Genomic DNA, 20,018 nt, shown 5'->3' with positions numbered 1-20,018 from the left:
AGAACTTCTACCTAGTAATCATCATATTGTGTGGCTTTATTATTATGTTAAAGATATTTAAATATAAATTCACTGACAGCTTTTGAATCTCACATTTGTCTATCATATGTGGGACTAACAGAAGTGCTTTAAAACTTTATTCATAGTAAGCATTTTGACTTATTTGGTTTGTTGTGTGGCTAACACAAAAAAATTCTACACTTAAGAGTATTTGTTTATAATGTGACTGTTAAAGTGTTGGGACCTTCATTTTACCCTTCTTATGATGTACAGTTGCGGAAAGAACATTTTTCAGATGGAAAAATTATTCACTGCAGTTGCTTGGCTTTTTGTGTCTCTGTTGAAGTTGAACTGGCAGTTTATCCCAAGATCTTACCCCAGTGATGTTTCAGTGTACAAAATCATCTTCTGGTTTTGTCCACACAAGAAGCATCACCCATTTTCTTACAGGTAGTTACCAAAATGCCCCTGTCAGAACCAGCTGGGTGATTTCCTAAAGTTGTTCATCTTTCATTGCTGGCAGTGATGGATCCGTTGTAAGCAAACTTTGACTGCTCTGTTTTGCAGGAGAGGTTCAAATGTTTCACTCACACTGGATATGTGCACCCCAGGCTGCTCTGAGCAAGGCTTTGGCTATGTCATGTCCCCCCGGGAGCAGTCAGCCCGGGAATACCTCCAGACGGCCTCGAACATCCTGACTGAAGAGGAGCTGCACAAGAAGGCACTGGATCCTTTCATACTCCAGGCAGAGTTCTTTGTGAGTGTCTGACCTCTCTCTTCCAGGAGCATCAATAAAAATGGGATGTTGTCTCTCCACAGAAGACCTTGGTATAATTTTCTGCCAGTCTAAAAGTAGTACATGCAAACTCTGCTTCTGCCAGTGAAGCATTTCATGCAATTCCCAAATTTGTCATTCCTTTAAATTACAATGTCTGAAAGCTTTCAGTAGTGTTGTCACTTAAAAACTAGAGAATTGATCTGGCAAAACCAACAGCAACAAGAAGTCTTTGTTTCAGAGGAATTTTTTTTTTTGCGCTGATGTGTATTACCTTTTTAACAACAGCAACAACAAAAAATCAGTAGAGTTCAGAAGAAAAGCCTCATTTGCTATAAGCATAACTTCTTGAAAGGTGTCTGGAGTTGCCCTAGGGATGAAATTAGTCCTAATCCACCCTCTTTGCTGTTGAGTACTTAATGTGGAGCTACTTTTCAAATCTAAATGTTCTCTGGTTACCTGAAACACTGTGGCTCTGTCATTCAGCAGGAGCTATAGAAAGTATGTATTACTGGGGTTTTTCTCTGCACAAAAATAAATCACTAGTTGTAAACTACTGAAGTTAATACTGCCATGTCAAATATTCTCTTAAGCATGAAATCTCAGCAGAGCAGAGGAAAATTGTTTTGCAACATTACAGCCCTTTCAGTCTGTCCTCTTCATGACCTCTAAGTGTCTGAAAGGGAAAGACCACTCTGATTATCACTTGCTGTCCTCCCTCCTTGTGCGGTTTCAGGGGGTTTTTTCCCTTCATGAGAATGAGGGATACTCTGGGCTTCTATTTTAAAGTAGAACACAAGGAATCTGTGGTCCTTAATTCCTTTAGTGCTGTACAAGTTAAAGGAAAGCAGCTTTTGTGTAGGCAAAGCCCTGATTCTTTTAAAGTATCTATTGCTCCTTTAGGGAAGGAATGTTCACTTGGTGTCTGAGCTGACTGCTGGACTAGTCCACATACAGTTTCACCAGTCTTTGAGCTACTCTGTAGCTTTCAAGCGAAGAAAATAATGTTAGATGTAGGAAAAAATACACTTAATTTGTCTGAGAGATTTTGAATTAGGTTTCCTGGTGTTTGTAGAATCATCCAGCAGTCAAACCATCCCAAGCTATTTTCATTGTTTAATGAAAACTGAAAGAGCACAAAATGCTGTGTAATCAAAATGTCATTTCGGTAATTAAAAACAGTAAACCAGTTCTTTTTTTATGAAACAGTTAACACTAGCTAGCTCTTCATCGTGTGCTTTCGCTCTGTCTAACCTACTTGGTTTTCAAAGTCCTGATCCCAGATGAAGCAAGCAGTTGTTTCATTTTGTAAGAAAAGTCAAGGAGCACATTAACAGGGCTAAATCCTGAAATTCATACAAGATTTAGAGTTTTTACTCAGACAGCAGTCTTGTTGATTTCACCAAGAATTGGCTTGTGCAGTGAATGACTTAAGACCCAAAAACAGCCCATGGAGCTTGGCTCAGGAGGAGTTTGGGTTGACTAAATACCAAGGAACAATTGAGAAAAATATGAAGATTTTGTTCCTATGCAGTTCTCAAAATTGATAGGAAATTACTTCAACAAAACATTTTTGTCCTTATTTGCCTCTGGTTAAAGCCAGCAGTGTGCTCAGTGCTTTGTAAGAAGTGGAGTGCAGATAGTCTTCTAAGGTTCCAGAGCTGACCTCGAATTGTTCCAGGGCAGATTTAGATTGGATATTAGGTAAAAATTATTCACTGAAAGGATGAAGCACTGGAACAGGCTGCCCAAGGAAGTGGTAGAATCACTATCCATGAAAGTGTTTGTAAGTATGGGGATATGACACTTAGGGACATGGCTTAGCAGTAAACATGGAGGCGCTAGGTGAAAGGTTGAACTCCATGATCTTAGAGGTCATTTTCAGCTTTAATAATCTTATGTTTCTGTAGTAGATAGCTCTGCTCATCTTAAATTTTTCCCTCACTTGCCTTACTCAATCCTGATTCCTGTTCCCAGTCTGTCCTGTCTAGTGTGCAGCAGCTGGGATGACCAGCTCTGCCTCCCGGTTCCTGTGAGCCATCTCTCTGCTGAGCCTGGTTAACACATCCCTTCTCTTCACCTGCCTTCCTACTCCAGCTGCTGGAAGGTTCCTGTTTGTTCCCACCTGGCATTAGCCCCTGATTGCAGGGGATGAGCAGTGGGGAACAGGAAGCCACTCCATCTTTGTGTGTTCTTTGCATCAGGGATAGGGAGTGCCGGCAATCCCCGAACCCCCCTTTGCTGTCCTTTTCCATGGAGCTTGGCAGCACGATGAGCAAAGCAGTGACGCTCCCGCGGCTCCATGGAGTCGGGTCAGCACACCAGCCTGTCATCATGTGTGTCATACTTTGCTGCTGGTGCAAGTCCCCAGCAGATTATTACCTTCCACCCTCAGAGAGAGGAAGCGATGTGAGTCAGAAAGGATGGTCCATCCTCTTGGAGCAGCATCTTGCGTTCCACCTCTTGCATCGCTCTGTGCCTACACTTACAATTCAGTTCTAATAATATTAGGAGTGAATATGTCATGCGTGTTACTCAATGAATTAGTCACTAGGAGCATTTTCACTTGAAGGATTTCAGAAAAGAAAGTGACAGAAAAAGGAAACATCAATCATACTTTGGTGGTAAGTTGCTAGAGGTACTGTACAATATGTCCCAGCTGACTTCATCACTTTGCCTCCCTCACAGGTAGGACATAATGGGCTTGGGGTTTTTATACCTCCTGTGAATCTAATAATATTACTGACTGTCTCTTATTGTTCGTGGGTTTTTTTGTTTTTCTTTTCTTTTAACAGGAAATTCCAATGAACTTTGTTGATCCAAAGGAATATGATATTCCAGGCTTAGTGCGTAAGAATCGCTACAAAACAATTCTCCCAAGTAAGTTTCTGCTTTTTAAGTCACTGAGGCAGGTTGGTTTATTCCACATGCTGGAGGGCTTTGCGTTTTCCTTTCCAGAGTGCATGAAATGTACTGTCACCAGAATATATTGTCCAAAAGCCATGTTTATGGAGCAGCAGCATGGCTTTAAAGCATAAATCAAATTTCCAAAGAGGTACAGAGCATGAAGAACCAAAATGCTGCTGATCCTCAGGGAACTGTAGGTATTTTAGTTATTAGAATTGCATCATTTGGTGCTGCTTAAAAGTTGTACCCAAGAACTTGGTTTATTAAGATTTCTTTGATTAAATTTCTTTTGAAAGACTAAATTCTAGCAGCATTATTTTCCTGACTGATGTTTCTTCAAATGCAGACTGAGAATATTGGCGACTGTCCTGATGGCATCAAGATGACACAGAAACATATTTTTCTTTTCTATTATGTTCGTTTTATTTGTAGGCAGAAACAGGAGTTTAGAGAAACTGTTTGCTACAAATTTTTACAAGTGTCATCATTTTCCCCTCTCTCATACTTTAAGATACTTTGAAAAGTGATATAATTGGATGTCGTGCCTTTTTTTCTTTTTTTTCCTCTAAGCTGTTTTTGGAAGGTGGTACCATCACTACAGTAGTCTTTTGCAAAATACAAAAGGTTCAATGTCAGGTTAACAAATATAAGCGCAGTAAAGTCAAAAATGTCCTCAGCTATACCAAACAGTCAATGAATCCAGATTGAAAATGGTTTCCAAAAATTATTTTAATGTCTACAAACTCCAGCAACTGCAGCCTGATGTGTGAAACTCTTTTGATGACTTTGTAGTCTACCTCAGACCAGAAGTGTAAAAGCATTTAACAGCCTTTCACTATTGCTGTGCTAATGATTGAGGTGATTCATTCAAGTATTAATTTGCTGGTTTTGCTGCAATGGGAAGATTGCAAAAGTGGATATTGATTTCAGGTGCCCAAGGTGCCAGATCTCTAAGTGATCTGTATATTCTGAATTTGGTATATCTTCATCTCAGCCATATGGGTATCTGCCAGCAGCCACTGTTGTCACTTTGACCTCTTCATCTCAGATAACTCTTTCACCCAGCCATCTCTCTAAATGTTAACAGCTTTATTCTGGCCTCGTTATGATCTGAGGTTTTTTTCTGAACGAACTTTTAGCAACTTTGTCCCTGACTGTAGCCGCAGGATGGCTTGATATTGCTGAGGAAAGGAGAGGGCTGAGGCTCTTATCCCACTGCCTCCATTTCACAGGGCTTGGTGCTGGCAGTAAAGAGGGGTAGAAAGAAGACCTAAACATTCTCTTTACACTTCAAAGCCAAAGATCCCAGGAAACATTAATCTGGTCTGTTTGAGGACAGCATTTCATGCTGCCTTTGTGTTTGTAGTACTGTAAAAATTACTGTGTACTCTGTCCTTAATATGATATTAGGTTAAGCACAATTTTTACATAAATTTTGTTCTGCTTTCTAAGCCAGCTGAAGTTTTTTATTAAAGAGGCACCTGTGGTTTGTTTTTAATATTATCTTGGTCATGTACACTATTGCTGTTTGCTGAGGCCTCTGTCAGGAGAATGTTTCTTGTCAATGGTAACAAACTGGGTAGCACTGGTCAGTGTGGGCCTGTGTCAGGTCCCATTAAAATCAGTGAAACAGCCATTGACTTTGGTAGGAATTGGACTGAACTTCTTAAATGGAATAATGTTGTCTTTTGTCATCTTATTAGAACAAGAATAATGCTTCATAAACAGCCTCAATGAAGGAGACTCAAGTACTGAAGAGACTTAAAATGCAAGAGACTGTTAATATTCTTTAATTTCTCTATAACCATTATATTTGTTAGTAGCACATCTTGGAGTGTGGTTCATTGCAAGATGAAACTGGGAAGGAGTTATTGTCATCTGGCTTGCCTGGGTGCAAGAAATGCATGTTTATGTTTTGGTAGAAAAGCTCTTTGCTATCATTTCACAAACAATATTCTAATGTCTTTGAAGCCAGAATGAGTCTGTTGACCTAACAGATTGAGAATTAATTTCCTGTAGCAGAAAACTGCTTTTCCAGAGTCATGCTGAGACACTGACTCAGGACCAATTAAGGCAGGCTTCAGAGAGTGGGTGAAACTGTCAGAAGGCTGCAAATTACCCCAACCATCCTTTCCCTTTTTTAATGGTCTTAACATAGGGGTTTTCTAAGGCCACTCACATCTGCTGTGATGGCTATGAATGCATGTAAATGTCTTGCTCTACTAAATAATCTTGTGTGTCTCCTTCCTCTGATAAACTATTCCTTATCTCCTTACACCTTTCAGATCCTCACAGCAGAGTGTGCCTTACCTCAGCTGATCAGGACGACCCCCTCAGCTCTTACATCAATGCTAACTACATCAGGGTAAGAGCTCTGTAGCCCAGTGTGTCTGCCCAGCCTATCGGCCACCATTAACATAAACAGAATTGCACCACACGCTGGCTTTTAAAGGCATCCTAGCTGATCTGATTGTTCTTCTCTCCTGCTTACCTTAGCTGAAACCCCAATTTCAAAGTGCACCTGTACAGATTCAGACCAGACAGAAACATACTTCTGCAGTTCTTGATGCACAATTCCTTGTCAGCTGCCTAACCAAGGCACTGGATAATCAGCTTGAGTAAGGCTCATGACCTAGCCAGAGTCACCTCAAGGCTGTAGGACACTCTTTGCTGGAATTTCTTGAGTCTGTACTGTGCCTTTGCTCCATGTACATGTGTGCAGGAGAGAGATGGAGAGGAGAGCTGGTGCCATGCAGTCAGCATTTCATCTGGGATAGTTCTCTGGTTTTTTAACCTTCAAGGTTATGGTGGACATCCCTGTTAAAACTGATCTCTTGTTCTTTTGTTGACAGGGCTATGGAGGAGAGGAAAAGGTATATATTGCTACTCAGGGACCGATAGTTAATACTGTCACTGACTTCTGGAGAATGGTGTGGCAGGAGCGTTCTCCCATCATTGTCATGATTACCAATATAGAAGAGATGAACGAGGTAATGCTGTTACATCCAGTCTATATTTTTATCTCTACTCCAGCAGTTATTTTCAGCATAGACACTAAGCCAACAAACAGAAGTTAGTTCAGTGGCCTGTGCAATCAGAGTCAGCATTAAATTCTTCAGGCTCAGAGAAGATGTGGGCTTTTCTTTCACTTCAGTTTACTGTGAGTCCTGTTTTGCTGTCTGACTTGTCCTACTGTTGGTTCTGCCATTTTCCTTCCCCAGCTGACCTGAAACCCCTCCTAACCCAGCTCTATTTGCAGGCAGCCTTTGAAGTTCTTTCTGAAGGAATCAAAAGCAATAGTACCCCATAACTGCTAAGGCTGAATATCTTTAATCAGTAGAGTTGCTGCTGCATTATCTTGCATTTATTATGATTTGATGTCTACATGCACATCTCATTGAGGAAGTACCTGATTTTTGTATGATAATCCACAACTACTACTGACTTGGATATTGAAGACCTTCCCCTGAATGTGTCTAGGGAATGCTTGTGAAATGCTGAAATTTTCTATTTGCCACCTACCATCAATTAAATTGTAGTGATGTTTGTGCTAATCCACCTAAAGTGAATTCTTCTTTTTTTTTTGCAGTTTATAATACTGCAGCCCTCCAGCTGTTAATCACTTACCTGCTGAAATCTTTCCCCATAGCAGACTTGCAAGAACTTTGTGCCTGGGCTTCAGCTCACAGACAGGTAGCTGAGCTCACATCTGCCTTTACTGGCAGTGTAAGATGTGAGAAAGTGATCTAGGCATGCGTTGGGCTCTGCATCCTCCCCGCCACTAAGCAGCAAGGCTAGGTGGAGATATTAAAATGTTGTTTCTTAAGCTGCAGCACCATTGTATGTCAGGCTTGTCCTTGAGAACAGATTAGTAATTTAGGTTAGAGATTTTTGTTTGGAGAAGAAGCTTTAGATGCTTAGAAGGCAAAGAATATGGGCAAACATCCAGCATACAGACAGAGTTGTAGCTTACCTGCTAGCTGGAGGCTTAGTGCCCACACTCGTGCATGTGTACAAATATTCAGCTTTTCATAGATATAAAGTAAATATGTTCACGTCTTTTTTTCAACTTCATTGAAAAAAAGACATGAACAAGACTGACACAGAATTATGATGCTTTGCAAGTTAAAAATGGTCGATTATTACAGCTGGCTCGTTGGAAATGCCCTGTCAAGGATTGCTGAAAACCATGCAAAAGATGCAGAGTATGTTGCTGATCCGAATGCTTTGTTTTCGCTCAGGTTTGAAATTTGCACCTGCCTGTATCTGAGCAGCAGCACTGAAGCAATAACTTGCTCATTAATCAAAGTTGCCATTTTCTGGCACATACGACATTAAAATGTCGTGACATAGTCAGTGCACCAGAATCTTTCGCAGACTTTGAGGTTTAAAGAAGATGCAGAGGAAATGCTGGTCCTGAATGACATATCTGAAATGTTCTTCAACTATAGTGTTCATAACAAGATTGTATAACAGGAAGGCAAAATGACCTTTATGTCTGGATTGCCTCCTACCTGCACTGACCAAGTGTTTCAACTCTCCGGTCAGTCTTGGGAAGCAGTGCACTGCAGTGCTGATGCACTATAGAGCTGGAGCTTGCTACAGCTTGTATATCACAACAGAGCTGCTGAGTCTTTCCTGATACTTTTTGTGTCAAAAATGTATTGATGTCAGCAATATCAGCCATAAATACAAGGTCCTTTCATACAAACGTCTTCTCTACTCACTCCATTTATCTGCAACACTTTTATTAATAGATGAATAGCAGGACTCAAAGTACAGATTCAAACCCAAAAGTTTTGTTCAGCAATGATGCTAGTAAGAGAGACTTTGTTCTTTCTCAGTGCAATGGCTTCACTAATGTGAGGATTAAAAGCTCTGCACCTCAGCCCTCTGTCACTTCTAATCTGAATTGACAGACAGCCCCCAGAAATGGGTGGGCAATCTTACTCTGCTCCTTTAAGCAGAGCAGTGTCTGTGCTATTGATAGCTGGTAGCACTCTCGACAATTTTTGCAGTGGATTCTGCAGTTTATGAGCAGAGGAGGAAAAAACACAATCTGCATAAATAACTTTACAGAGACACAGTGGGCCACGCTCCCAGTGGGTTATTAACTGATGTACTGTGCAGATGGAACAACTCTGATTCTCCCACACAAAAATTTTGACTCAGTAACTTTGCAAGGTATTTTCTGTTGTTAGTCTTTCTCCTCAAGTGGAATTAGGTTTGGTGGGGGAGAGAAAAGTGATTCAACTTGTTTCCTCCAAGATTGTGTACAGCTGTGTAAAAGAGGAATCTTACAAGCATCATCTTTACTGAGGTTTGTTGAATAGCAGATACCTGCTCCCCTGTGATAATGAAATAGCTTCTTGCATTATCACAAGAGAGCCTTTTTCTTAGCCTCTGCCTGATTCATGTCATTCCATGTTCATGAACTAATTTGTGCACCATATTGAAATGCCTGTCTCTGCCTTTGCATATTGATTAATTTAGAGAAACTAATTATAAAACCAGTCTTTTTTAACCCTCCTTCCAGGATCAGAGGGACCTACAAATTTGCACTGGCTCATCTTTAGTGTATCAGTGCCACAGAGTCGATCTGCAAATGGACTTATAGTTTCTGTGTTTCCAAGTGCCAGGTTGTGCTGACTGTATCTCTTACTGTTTTTTTGCAAAATCAAATGTAGTAGTCCAATCTCTCTCACAGCTACTGCTGCTTTTTACTTCCCTATCTTTGAAAGATTCTCACAGACAATTTTAAGTGGATTTTGGTACATAATCTATTTTCCCAAGCATCCCAAGTCATGTTATTTTGTGCAAAAATGTATGTAAATGATCATTTTATATTCAGAGAGCACTGAGCCATTATAAAAAATAGAAAAGCTGTATTTTTGTTTCTACATCAGTATATATGAAGCACAGATATATTGGTAACTAGTATATATTGTACTAATCATTATTATCTCAAGAAAAAGATTAATTTAAAACACAAGCACATTGCCACCAGCCTCTCTAATGAACCTTCAAAATGCACATCAGTTGCATAAAGATAAATAAGGATGTGTGTATTTAAAAGCATTGGTTAGTAATTACTTGATTTGTGCAGTTTTAATGAAGCAATCAGGCTATTATGAATGCAGCAAAAATCAACTGAAATGTAGTCCCTGTTTAGTAAGTGAAAGATTGTACTTATTATAGAAACAAAATTTATTCATATTCATCTCTGCATGTGCTATATTCAATTTCAGAGGAGAAAAAAACCAAGCCTCCCTTGATACCTGCTTAACTGGATTTGTTTTATATTGCACACAGAAATGCACAGAATATTGGCCAGAGGAACAAGTCACCTATGAAGGAATAGAAATCTCAGTTAAGAGAGTCATACAAGCAGACGATTACCGTTTAAGGCTCATCACCCTAAAGGTAAATCGTTCCAATGTACTTACAGTAGCTTAGCTGTCTAAACCTATAAATGCAGATGTTCAGGGGGAGTTGTGTAGAAAGCTTCTGCACAGTATAGTGCTGGACAAATACCACTTTTCATTACTGAAGTCATTGTGGTTTTGCCCAGTTCACCAGCATGAAAGTTACAGGAAAATCGGCAGTCGGAGGTTTAGGCTGCATGTGTACAGTCTGAAAGCCACCAGGCCAGTTGTAGTAGTGTGGGGTTCACTGGGTAAGAAACCAGTGACTCATTCTGTGCCTTTGTCCTCTGGGTTCATTGATCATTTAGAATGAAATGTCAGCTCACAGAGAGCTTCTTTCTTTGCAAGTGTAGTTTTATATACCAGTAACCATTCTATCATCTTATGGATACAAAGTTTTAGCACTGGTTTAATTTTTTAAGTACTTAGATACTACTTAATCTAAAGTACCAGAGTCCTATTTTACAACTCTTTTCCATTGCTAGGTTCTAGAATATCAAGCTACATGTTTTAGTAACAGTCTGTTTACATAAACTTCATACATCTTTCATCTGCCAGATCTACCCCGACCTCAGTATAACACAACAATTTCTTTCCAAGCTGGAAAAACTCTCCTTTTATCCAACCAGTTTCAAGTCTCTTCAGCCATATGCTAATGGGCAGAAAGCCAGCATATGACATCCCATGTCTGGATTCAGAGCGTAGAAAGTCTGTCACTCATGCTTTTGGCAAAGGTAGCAAGGAGAAAATTGCACTCCATGACAAGTGGGAAGTGAAGAATATCTACATGTTGCAGACTTGTAGCTCATCTGGTTTTGCTTTTAGGTTAGACAGTGGTTTTGTTTTCAGTTCTAGTGGGTCAATGTCTCTTCCTTCCACCCTCAAATGTCAGGATGTGAACTGCTGAGTTCTAGAACTGAAATAAAGATTCCATTTAAGTTACCTGTCCCTAGAGCTGTGCATTTGCCATTTAATGGCAATAGTGGAGCAGCAGCTCTGAACCATGCATACATTAAGTGACTTGGTAGTGAAAACTGGAGAAGCCATGAATTGACTTCAGTTTACCCTTAAACAGGAGTGTTCAGGAATACATGATTACTACATGCTTTACAGAGTAGACTGTCATTTTTCTCTCCGTATAGGGGATAAGATTTGTCAGGTTTTGGGAATTTAGAAAAAGCTCAGGCTATAGGCAAGGCTTGTTTTCTGTTCTCAGAGAAAGCTGCTAGTGTCTAGCCACTGAGTCATGATTTCAGCTATAGAATACGTGTTGTAGACTTCAAACTGTCTATTAAATCTTGCTTCCTCCTAGCTGTTCCCAAGTCTTCTCAGTCCCAAGGAACCATCAATAGAGAATATTTTGTTCAAGTCAAAGCAGAAGTGTACAGAACCACAGAAGTCAGAGTGCTCCAAGCAGAAGCATAAAACTTTTAACACAGCAGACAAAACTAAAGGCATCCAGAGTTCATCACTAGAACTTTGTATGTTTTCTGTTGCTGTCAACCAAATGATTTATGTAGTGATTCATGTTTTTCTTCAGATGACTTTTACTTTTCCCTCAGTGTTATTGACAGCATTTTTATTATAATTTTTCTCAACTGAGTTAAGAATTGGGTGTTCATAACTTCTGTGACTCACACAGAGTCACACATTCAAAAGCAACTGTGTTTCAGAGCAGTGTTGATCTGATTTACTGCAGTGAGTTTGAGTGTTATTCATGATAACTAGTTATGCTCTCTTAAACAAAGTATTTTCTCCCTAGGGTAAATAACCTAAGGCCAGACTCTGTGCTATGATAGTAAGAGTCTCTGTTCCTGAAGTGAGCTAGACGCAGCCTTAAGGATCCTGTGGCTATGCTTCAGTGAGCACTTTAAACCCAGTGTAAGATGGAACAACATCTCAATGAAGCTGAGCCTCCCTTTGCCCAGCTCTCTTGTTCTGATCCTTGAGCCATCTCCCATGTGCCCTCACAAGTGTTTGTGACTGTGTGCCAAGCCAAAGGGAGAAACTGATTGATCCTTCTGAAAATTAATCCATCTCAAGAAAGGAAAACGATTTAACGTGATTGCTTTCCCAATCTAGTTCATGGTGAAGCTGTGCAAAAGCTTTGTCCTCCAAAGAGAAGGGTGGAAAATGCACAACCACAGAGCACTCTTAGCATCCAGTGACTGACAACCATAGTGAGAGACTTGGGACTATACGTGACAAACTATTTTCATATTTTTGTGCCTTGTTCTTCAGAAAGAGTTATATTTGTCTTTTTTTTTTCTCTGTTCAACTCATCCAGCCATGGTTTGAAGGGAGGGTTGTGGCAGCTAACGCTTCTGTTCTTGGACCTTTTGCAAACATTTACTTTGCCCTGTGCCAGCTGGCTTGTGCAATGGCTGCAAGGGTAAGGCCAGTTCCCTGGGCACCGTGTTACTATTTTGCACCTTTAGAAATCAGACAGAAGGATATCACTTTGAACACACAAAATCAGAAGCTCGCAGCACTACTTGGCACTCCAAAAAGGAAACGGCACATTTGCTATATTCATAACCATGCTGAGACAGAGAATCAGAATTTGTGTCTCTCAAAAAGACCTGGACTGCAGCTAGATACAATTCCCACCTTCCATACTGCCTCTGAATTTCTCACCATGTCTAGAAGAAGAGTAGAATTGACAGGAGACCAATATAAGTCTGTCTGTCAGAAGAGATAGAAAAATAAGCTCCCATCTCTCTCCCTCATCTATTTATCTAGCTATCAGAGACAGAGATATGGCTCCTGGCTCTCTGTCTGTCAAATACATTATGAAAGCAATTATGTCACAAGCACAGCTCTGGCTTTGCTGAATGAATCTGTCAAGAGGGAACAGACCGCCTGGAGTGTTTTGCACACAGCTCTTGGCACTAAAAGAGCAGAATATTTTGTGGGGGGAGGAATTTTTGGTGTTGTTTTTGGTTTTTTTTTCATAAGGCAGTTTACTGAAGTGCAGTCATGCAGTCATGATATTTGAAGTCCAGACTTCTGTGTTGTGTGGCTTCCTATTTGGATTTCTGTTCCATTTAACATTCACATAATGGTTGGGGTTGGAAGGGACCACTGGAGATCATCTGGTCCAACTTGCCTGCTACAGCGAGTTCCCCTAAAGCAGGTTGCATGTGCTTGTGTCCAGGTGAGTCTTGAATATCCCAGAGAAAAAGACTCCACAAACTCTCTGGGCAGCCTGTTTCAGTGCTCTGTCACCCTCAAAACATTTTTCCTCTTATTCAGATGGAACTTCGTGTTTCACTTTGTGCCTCTTGTCCTGTAGCCAAGCCCTACTGCAAAGAGCCTTGACCCATTCTCTTGACACCCTCCCTTCAAATTTTGATAAGATCCCCTTTCAGTTGTGTCTCCTCCAAGCTAAACAGGCCCAGCTCCCTCTAAGTGAGGTGCTGCAGTGCCCTAATCATCTGCATGGCTCTCAACTGGACCCTCTCCAGTAGTGCCTTGTCTCTCCTGAGCTGGGGAGTCCAGAGCTGGACACAGCACTCCCCTCTCTGGGGCTGAGTAGAGAGGCAGGATCACCACTCACAATCTGACAACTCTACTTTTCTTAATGCACCATGGGATACCTTTGGCCTCCTTGGCCACAGGGGCACTGCTGGCTCATGGGCAGCTTGTTGTCCACCAGGTCCTTCTCCACAAGGCTTCTTTCCAGCTGGTCAGTCCCCACACTGTACTAGTGCCTGAGGTTATTCTTCTCCACCTGCAGGAACCACACTTGCCATGTTGAACTTCATCGGTTCCTCTCTGTCCAGCTCTCCAGCCTGCCCAGGTCTCATGGAATGGCAGCACAATTTTCTGGTGTTCAGCCACTCCTCCTAGTTTTGTGTCATCATCAAGAAAAGCGCTTGAGGGTATTCTCTACCCCTTCATCCAGGTCATTGATCAGTAAATAGAACAGTGCTGAACCCAGTACTGATCTCAGGGGAAGGCCGCTGACTATGGGCCTTCAGCTGGGCCCTTGGCTGCAGATCACAGTTTTTGGACCCCTTCAGCCAGTTCTCAATACATCTCACTGTCCACTCATCTAACCTATGCTTCCTGAGCTTACCTCATGAGGAAGTTACAGGAGACAGGGTCAAAAGCCCTGCTGAAGTCAAGATAGACAATATTCCTGCTTTCCCATCATCCACCCAGCGAGCCATATTGTCATAGAAACCTTTCAAATAGGTCAAGCATGATTTTCCTCCTGGAAGATCCATGCTGAATAATACAGATAACCTTCTTTTCCTCCACATGTTAAGAGGTGATGTGCAGGGTGAACTATTTAATTGCTTTTTCAGGAATGGAACTGAGGCTGACTGGTGTGTAGCCCCCTGGGTCCTCCCTCTTGCTGTCTTTTTGAAGACTAGAGTGGCATTGGCTTTCCTTCAGTCTTCAGGCATCTCTCCTGTTCTCCGTGATCTTTGCAAGATAATGGAGAGTGACTTAGCAGTAACATCTGCCTGCTCCCTCAGCACTCGTGGGTAGATCCCATTGGGGGCCGTGGATTTGTGTGTTTCAGGTTTATCTAAATGCTTTCTAACCCAGTGCTTATCAACCAAAAGAAAGTTGGCTTTTTCTCCAGAATTTCTTGCCTTCAAGGTCTGGGATTCCTGTGGGCCAGCATTGGCAGTGAAGACTGAAACAAAGAAGGCATTCGTAACTCTGCCTTCTCTGTATCCTCTACCACCAGGGCTCCTACCTCATTCAGCAGTGGGCCTACATTTTCCCTGCTTTTCCTTTTGCTACTGATGCAACTGAAGAAACCTTTCTTGTTGTCCTTGACATCCCTTGCCAGATTTAATTCCAAATGGGCTTTAACCTTTCTTGTCACATCTCTGCATACTTTGACAACATTCCTATATTCCTTCCAAATGCCATGTCCCCTTTTCCATATTAAATAAATTTCCTTCTCGTGTGTGTTTTTGGGTTTTTTTTTTTTGCCAGAAGCTTCTTGCTCATCCATGCATGGCTCCTGCCCTCTTTGCATGATTTCTTACCCAGAGAGATGCACCGAAATTGAGCTTGGAAGAAGTGATGCTTGAATATTAATTATTTGTCTTAGATTCCCTGTTTTCTGGGGCTTTAACTCAAGGGATTCCTGGAATTAAGTCCTTGAAGGAATCAAAGTTAAGTTTTCCAAAGTTCAGGCTTGTAATCCCACTTACTGCCCTTGCTCCTTACATGTAGGATCCTCTATCATCTCTTGGTCACTGCAGCCAAGGCTACCCTCAACCTTCAGGGGCCCAACCATGTACTTAACACAAGGTCACCTCTCCTTGTTGGCTCCTCCACCACCTGTGTCAAAAAGATCTCATCAGTGCTCTGCAGCAATCTCCTGGACTCTGTGTGCACAGCCATCTTGTGCTTCCACCAGATTTATTTAATCTTCTCAGTCTTAAAGGGAAAGCCATGTTTCAGCATCAATTTTACAATGAGAAGTTCTTGTAAAACTTTTGTGCTGTTTGTCTTAACTGGATTGCAGAAAGGAGAAGAGGTCAGAAACCTGAAACATTACTGGTACACCTCTTGGCCAGACCAGAAGACACCAGACCAGGCCCCTCCTCTGCTACAGCTAGTACTGGAAGTGGAAGAGGCCATGCAGAGTGCAGAGGAGAAGAATGCCCCAGTGATTGTTCACTGCAGGTAAATAAATGTTCTGTCTGAATTCCAAGGGTTTCTTTGCATACAGTGACACAGTGCGGAGACTGCCACACAGGCCATCAGTCACACGTGTGAAATGTTGCCCAACTGCTGCTGAAATGTGCTTGGAACCTCAAAGCTTTAATGCCAATAATTTTCTATTACCAAGTGTTGCATTCAGATACAGACTGAGTTGAACATAGAAGCTGGCAGTGGCTCAGTTACTTGTAAGAATAATTTCATTTTATTTGCCTTACCAGTAATGTATGCCTTTGATTATCTTTGAAGGGCCAAGTTGGCAAAGATTAGCATACGTTAGGTGAAATTGAGTAGGAAAGCACATGCAAGCAGACAAATAATAGCATTTGGTTTTAAGCATCAACCCCCCCTGTTTTGTAGTCCTTCTTTGCTTTTTTTTTTAATAAGTCATTATTAGGCCAGAGACAATAATTTAAATATAACACATAAATGAAAGAGTGACAAAGCTGATTACAGCAAGTATTAATCAATAGTCAGGACATGTATGCAATTGATAGTAAAACTGAAGTGTCAGTAAGAATCCCTGGCAAAGATGAAAACTTTGGAGCAAAAGGAGCAAAATCTCTACCGTGGTTTATTCCTGATGAAAAAATTGTAATTATCAATCAGAGCAGAATAAAAATAGATGAGGATAGATACTCGTCTTCTGTCCTCAGAAAGAAGTGGGATGATGTACTTATCATCTGTAGACATGATGAACCATGTTCTCTTGCACTGCTATCTAGGGAGCATGTTAAGCATCAACAACCACTATTAAATCAGATCTGCTAGTTGATTTTCACCCAAGAGTGGTTTAAAAAAGTTGTTTCATCCACTCTAAACCATTAAAGTTTAATGTAGATGAATTACAGGTCTTGGAAAGTTGGAGAAGCTCCACAGGTCAAAAAGGAAGCCCTGTTTTGCCAGTGTTTAGGAAGGTTAAATGTAATTACTTGAAAACTACAGTCTGTTCTCAAAACAGTTGTTCCAGGTAAATAGCAGAAAGCCTGATAAGAAATGCAGTTTCTCTTGCCAGGGTAATCTTCCATCATTTCAATAACATACATTTTGCCAAATTTATTTTTGTACAGAATATTGCTTTATTTTGCATAATGTTTTCTAGGAAACAGCAGATGGTTGCTCTCCAAAAGCCATAGTAATGGGTATTATACAATGAGATGTTTTTAAAGAGCCTCTTGGCAGAACTGGTTGGTAGCCTGGTGTCATCACAGATCCGACTGTAAGCTAATATGTAGTAATCACTATTAAAATGCTCGTGTGATAAACTGGACACGTGCTTTCTGCCAGTGTTTTAAAACAGATGTGAAAAATTTGGGTGAGTTCAGCTGAAAATAAGAAGTGATTTGTAAGGAAGTCTTCTTTGTCCATGGAAATTTGTGACTCTCTAGGAGCTTCTAGGGAGGTCCTTGAAGAACTATGGTATTGCTGCTGGTTACCATGTCACTCTTGCTTTGCATATTCATTCTGTCCTCTTGTATGGTGTCATCCCCGTGACACTGTAATAATCTGGGGAGAAATGGGGCATTTTTATTTCGAAAAAAAAGTACTAAGAGACATGGATTATGAAGTGTTCTATGTGGATAATGTGCCACCCAACGCAGTCTCAGCCACTGAGAGACCTGCAGCTTGTCCTGGAACAAGCACTGTTTCCTTTATCTAAAAATGGGTGTTGTTCCCTCCCTTTGTAAAACAATGAGGTGACTGGACAGTAAACAGTATCAGGAGTTGTGTGCTGTGATCTATTTGGTAATGGTCAAATGGAAGATGAAGGACTTGTGGGCAGCTGTGAACTGTGAGCTCCAATGTTGCTTGAACATTTCTTGCCAGTGGTTTTGCATTACAGTTTTCTCACAATGTAAATGAAAGCAGGATTTCCTGTAGTTGTGTCAGGTAATTATTCCTGAGTATGCTCACTTAATTATTTCATGCACAAGAAGGGCTTCCAGCATTTGCTGGTAGTTTGTTAGGTGATGAGAAGAATTCACAGCTTCTATAGCACTGTGCCTTTGAAAATAAACTCAGTTCTGGTCAGATATAGAAGAGTTCAGGAAAATTTTAAGAAATTTTTTTGATAGTGAATTTGTTGTATTCTGCTCTAATTCAAATTACTGTGTTGCAGATCTGATGAGAAAATGGCATCACACTTACTATACTGCTGTTAGCTCTAATTATTTAAGCAAGAGCTGGGGTTTTTTAACTCCACCTGTGAATGAAAATAGCTTCAAAAAAGCTGTTAAAATTGAGAGTTTCAAGGCAAAGTTTGCCTTCAAAGCAAGGCTTGCTGTCCCAACAAATTCTTACCAAGAAACGCAGAAGCTTTTTTTCAATGGTTCAGTGAAAGGTTCAACAACATATTGGGTCAATGAGTCTCCAATAGTCCATTTTTAGCACTGTATCTGCAATGTTCACCCTTCTGTGAGTGGTTCACACTTAATCATGTCATCCAGCAAAGTTGGTATCTTTTCCTAGTTATGGCTTTCCATCTGGAAGCACCCAGCTGGCAAAGGTCGGAGGGACAAAAGGGATGATGGGGTCTGTGCTGCTTTAGTGGCAGTCATTTGACAGGAAAGTTCCAAAATCCTTCTGACATCTCCACTGCCTCTCTCTGCTCTTCCCTTCCCTAGTGCAGGCATCGGGAGGACTGGCTGCTTTATTGCCACAAGTGTCTGCTGTAAACAGCTGAAGAACGAGGGCATAGTTGACATTTTGCGAACAACCTGCCAGTTGCGGTTAGACAGGTAAGAAAGCCTCCTTCCTTTCCAGAAAAATAAAAAGCAAAAATGGTAATAGTTCCCCTTATTTAAGGAGAAGAATGTAAGAGGGGAAGAACAAGCCTAAGTGGAGGCCGAGAGAGAACATTCCTCTGACTTGTAATATTTGCCTCAGCAGTAAACCTTACTGAACAGCCCTACAGCTGATTTAGGTTCACAGCTGTCATCAAAGTCTGCACGGCTGTCCAGCTCCATGAAGCGAGGGGCAACCATTTACCAGCTGAGGAGGTGGCCCCATTTGTTCATACAGAAGCAAAGACTCAAAGATCTGCTGTACTTCAGTTCAGAGCCACAGATCATCACTTTTCTCCCAGAAGGAGTAATGAAAATTTATCTCATATAGCTGTGAGCCATGGAAGGAGAGACATTTTCTGGGGAAGTAGAGTGCACAACCTGGAGTGTTTGCAGACATATGAAAGGAGCTGTGAAAATCTCCACAAATTCAATGGTTTTCAGTTAAGCATTTCTTAACACACCACCTTGAGTTTGATTATTAAGTAAACAGATTTGAATTTTGTACCAGAGATGTTATTTTTCCTCTCCCACTGGTTTCAAGTGCCATCAAAACATGTCTCAGTGCTCTCTCTAATGATAATGATAAATGTAGTTGGGGGAAGAGATGTCACGAAAAACATACCAAAGATTTTTCTGAGGGAAAAAAAAGAACCTCAACCCCACGCTGAACTTTATTTCAGAGAAGAAATTATGCTCAGTGGGAGGCAAAAAATGAAATGCTTGCTGCCCTGCTGAGGCTCTGATAGACAGGGACCTGCAGGGGCTTAGAGATTTGGCTGTTTCAGTGGATTTTAGCCCAGACAAGGGAAGGCTTCTTGAGAAAAAGAAAACCAGATTATGAATAGTGAGTGCTGATTATCCACGGTCCAGTTAAATATCTGTCTGGATGTGAAATATCTTGTCTCTGTGACTAATGTTACACAGGAAAATTGCCACACAAATGAAGGCTGAAGGCACCTGCTTACAAATGTGTGTGATACAGCAGGCCAATTGCAAATACTAGCTTTGAGGGGAGAGGGGAACTGGCAGTCACTTTAAGACTCTGAAGAAGGAAAATCATGTTTAAAGGACTCCATAGGGGAAAAGGAAGACTACAGGAGCTTCTGTAGCTGCATGTAGCTCTCAGGAGTGGGATGGAATAGATAAAAGCCATTTAAATGTCATGGGGTAAAATACTGAAGATGGAAAGCAGATCACCATCCTTCCTACAGAAAAGCATGATTTCTTCAAGGACTGAAAAATAGGGCATGTAGTCTCTTGGAAGTCATGCTGCCACCCACTCTCATTTTCATGAACTCCCCCAAAATCTCCAGGAGTCTTCAAAAGTAGCATGAGAGGTTGATAGAGTGTCCAAGCAGCTGTAAGAGGGAAGACTGTGTCTCCTCCTCTTGCCTGATCATTACTAGGATGGTAAGGAGTCACGAGGGACTT

The 20,018-nt window shown here is 41.1% G+C and overlaps 1 protein-coding gene across 3 annotated transcripts in view; it reads left to right on the top strand.

Annotated features, from left to right (window-relative positions):
- The window catches only part of PTPN5 (protein tyrosine phosphatase non-receptor type 5), a 77,041-nt gene that overhangs the window by 52,976 nt on the left and 4,047 nt on the right, over positions 1-20,018 (top strand). For all 3 annotated transcript variants that reach the window (XM_030949204.1, XM_030949205.1, XM_030949206.1), the window contains 7 exons: positions 568-757; positions 3,571-3,655; positions 5,968-6,047; positions 6,535-6,672; positions 9,995-10,105; positions 15,605-15,765; positions 18,426-18,539. In XM_030949204.1, the coding sequence (XP_030805064.1) occupies positions 568-757; positions 3,571-3,655; positions 5,968-6,047; positions 6,535-6,672; positions 9,995-10,105; positions 15,605-15,765; positions 18,426-18,539 (879 nt within the window). The remainder of the gene's footprint in view (positions 1-567; positions 758-3,570; positions 3,656-5,967; positions 6,048-6,534; positions 6,673-9,994; positions 10,106-15,604; positions 15,766-18,425; positions 18,540-20,018) is intronic.

Source organism: Camarhynchus parvulus, chromosome 5 (assembly GCF_901933205.1).
Source record: "Camarhynchus parvulus chromosome 5, STF_HiC, whole genome shotgun sequence".
NCBI classification, from domain to species: Eukaryota; Metazoa; Chordata; class Aves; order Passeriformes; family Thraupidae; genus Camarhynchus; species Camarhynchus parvulus.
The sequence above is the reverse complement of the archived record's forward strand: the minus strand, read 5'-3'. Positions and strand labels throughout refer to the sequence as shown.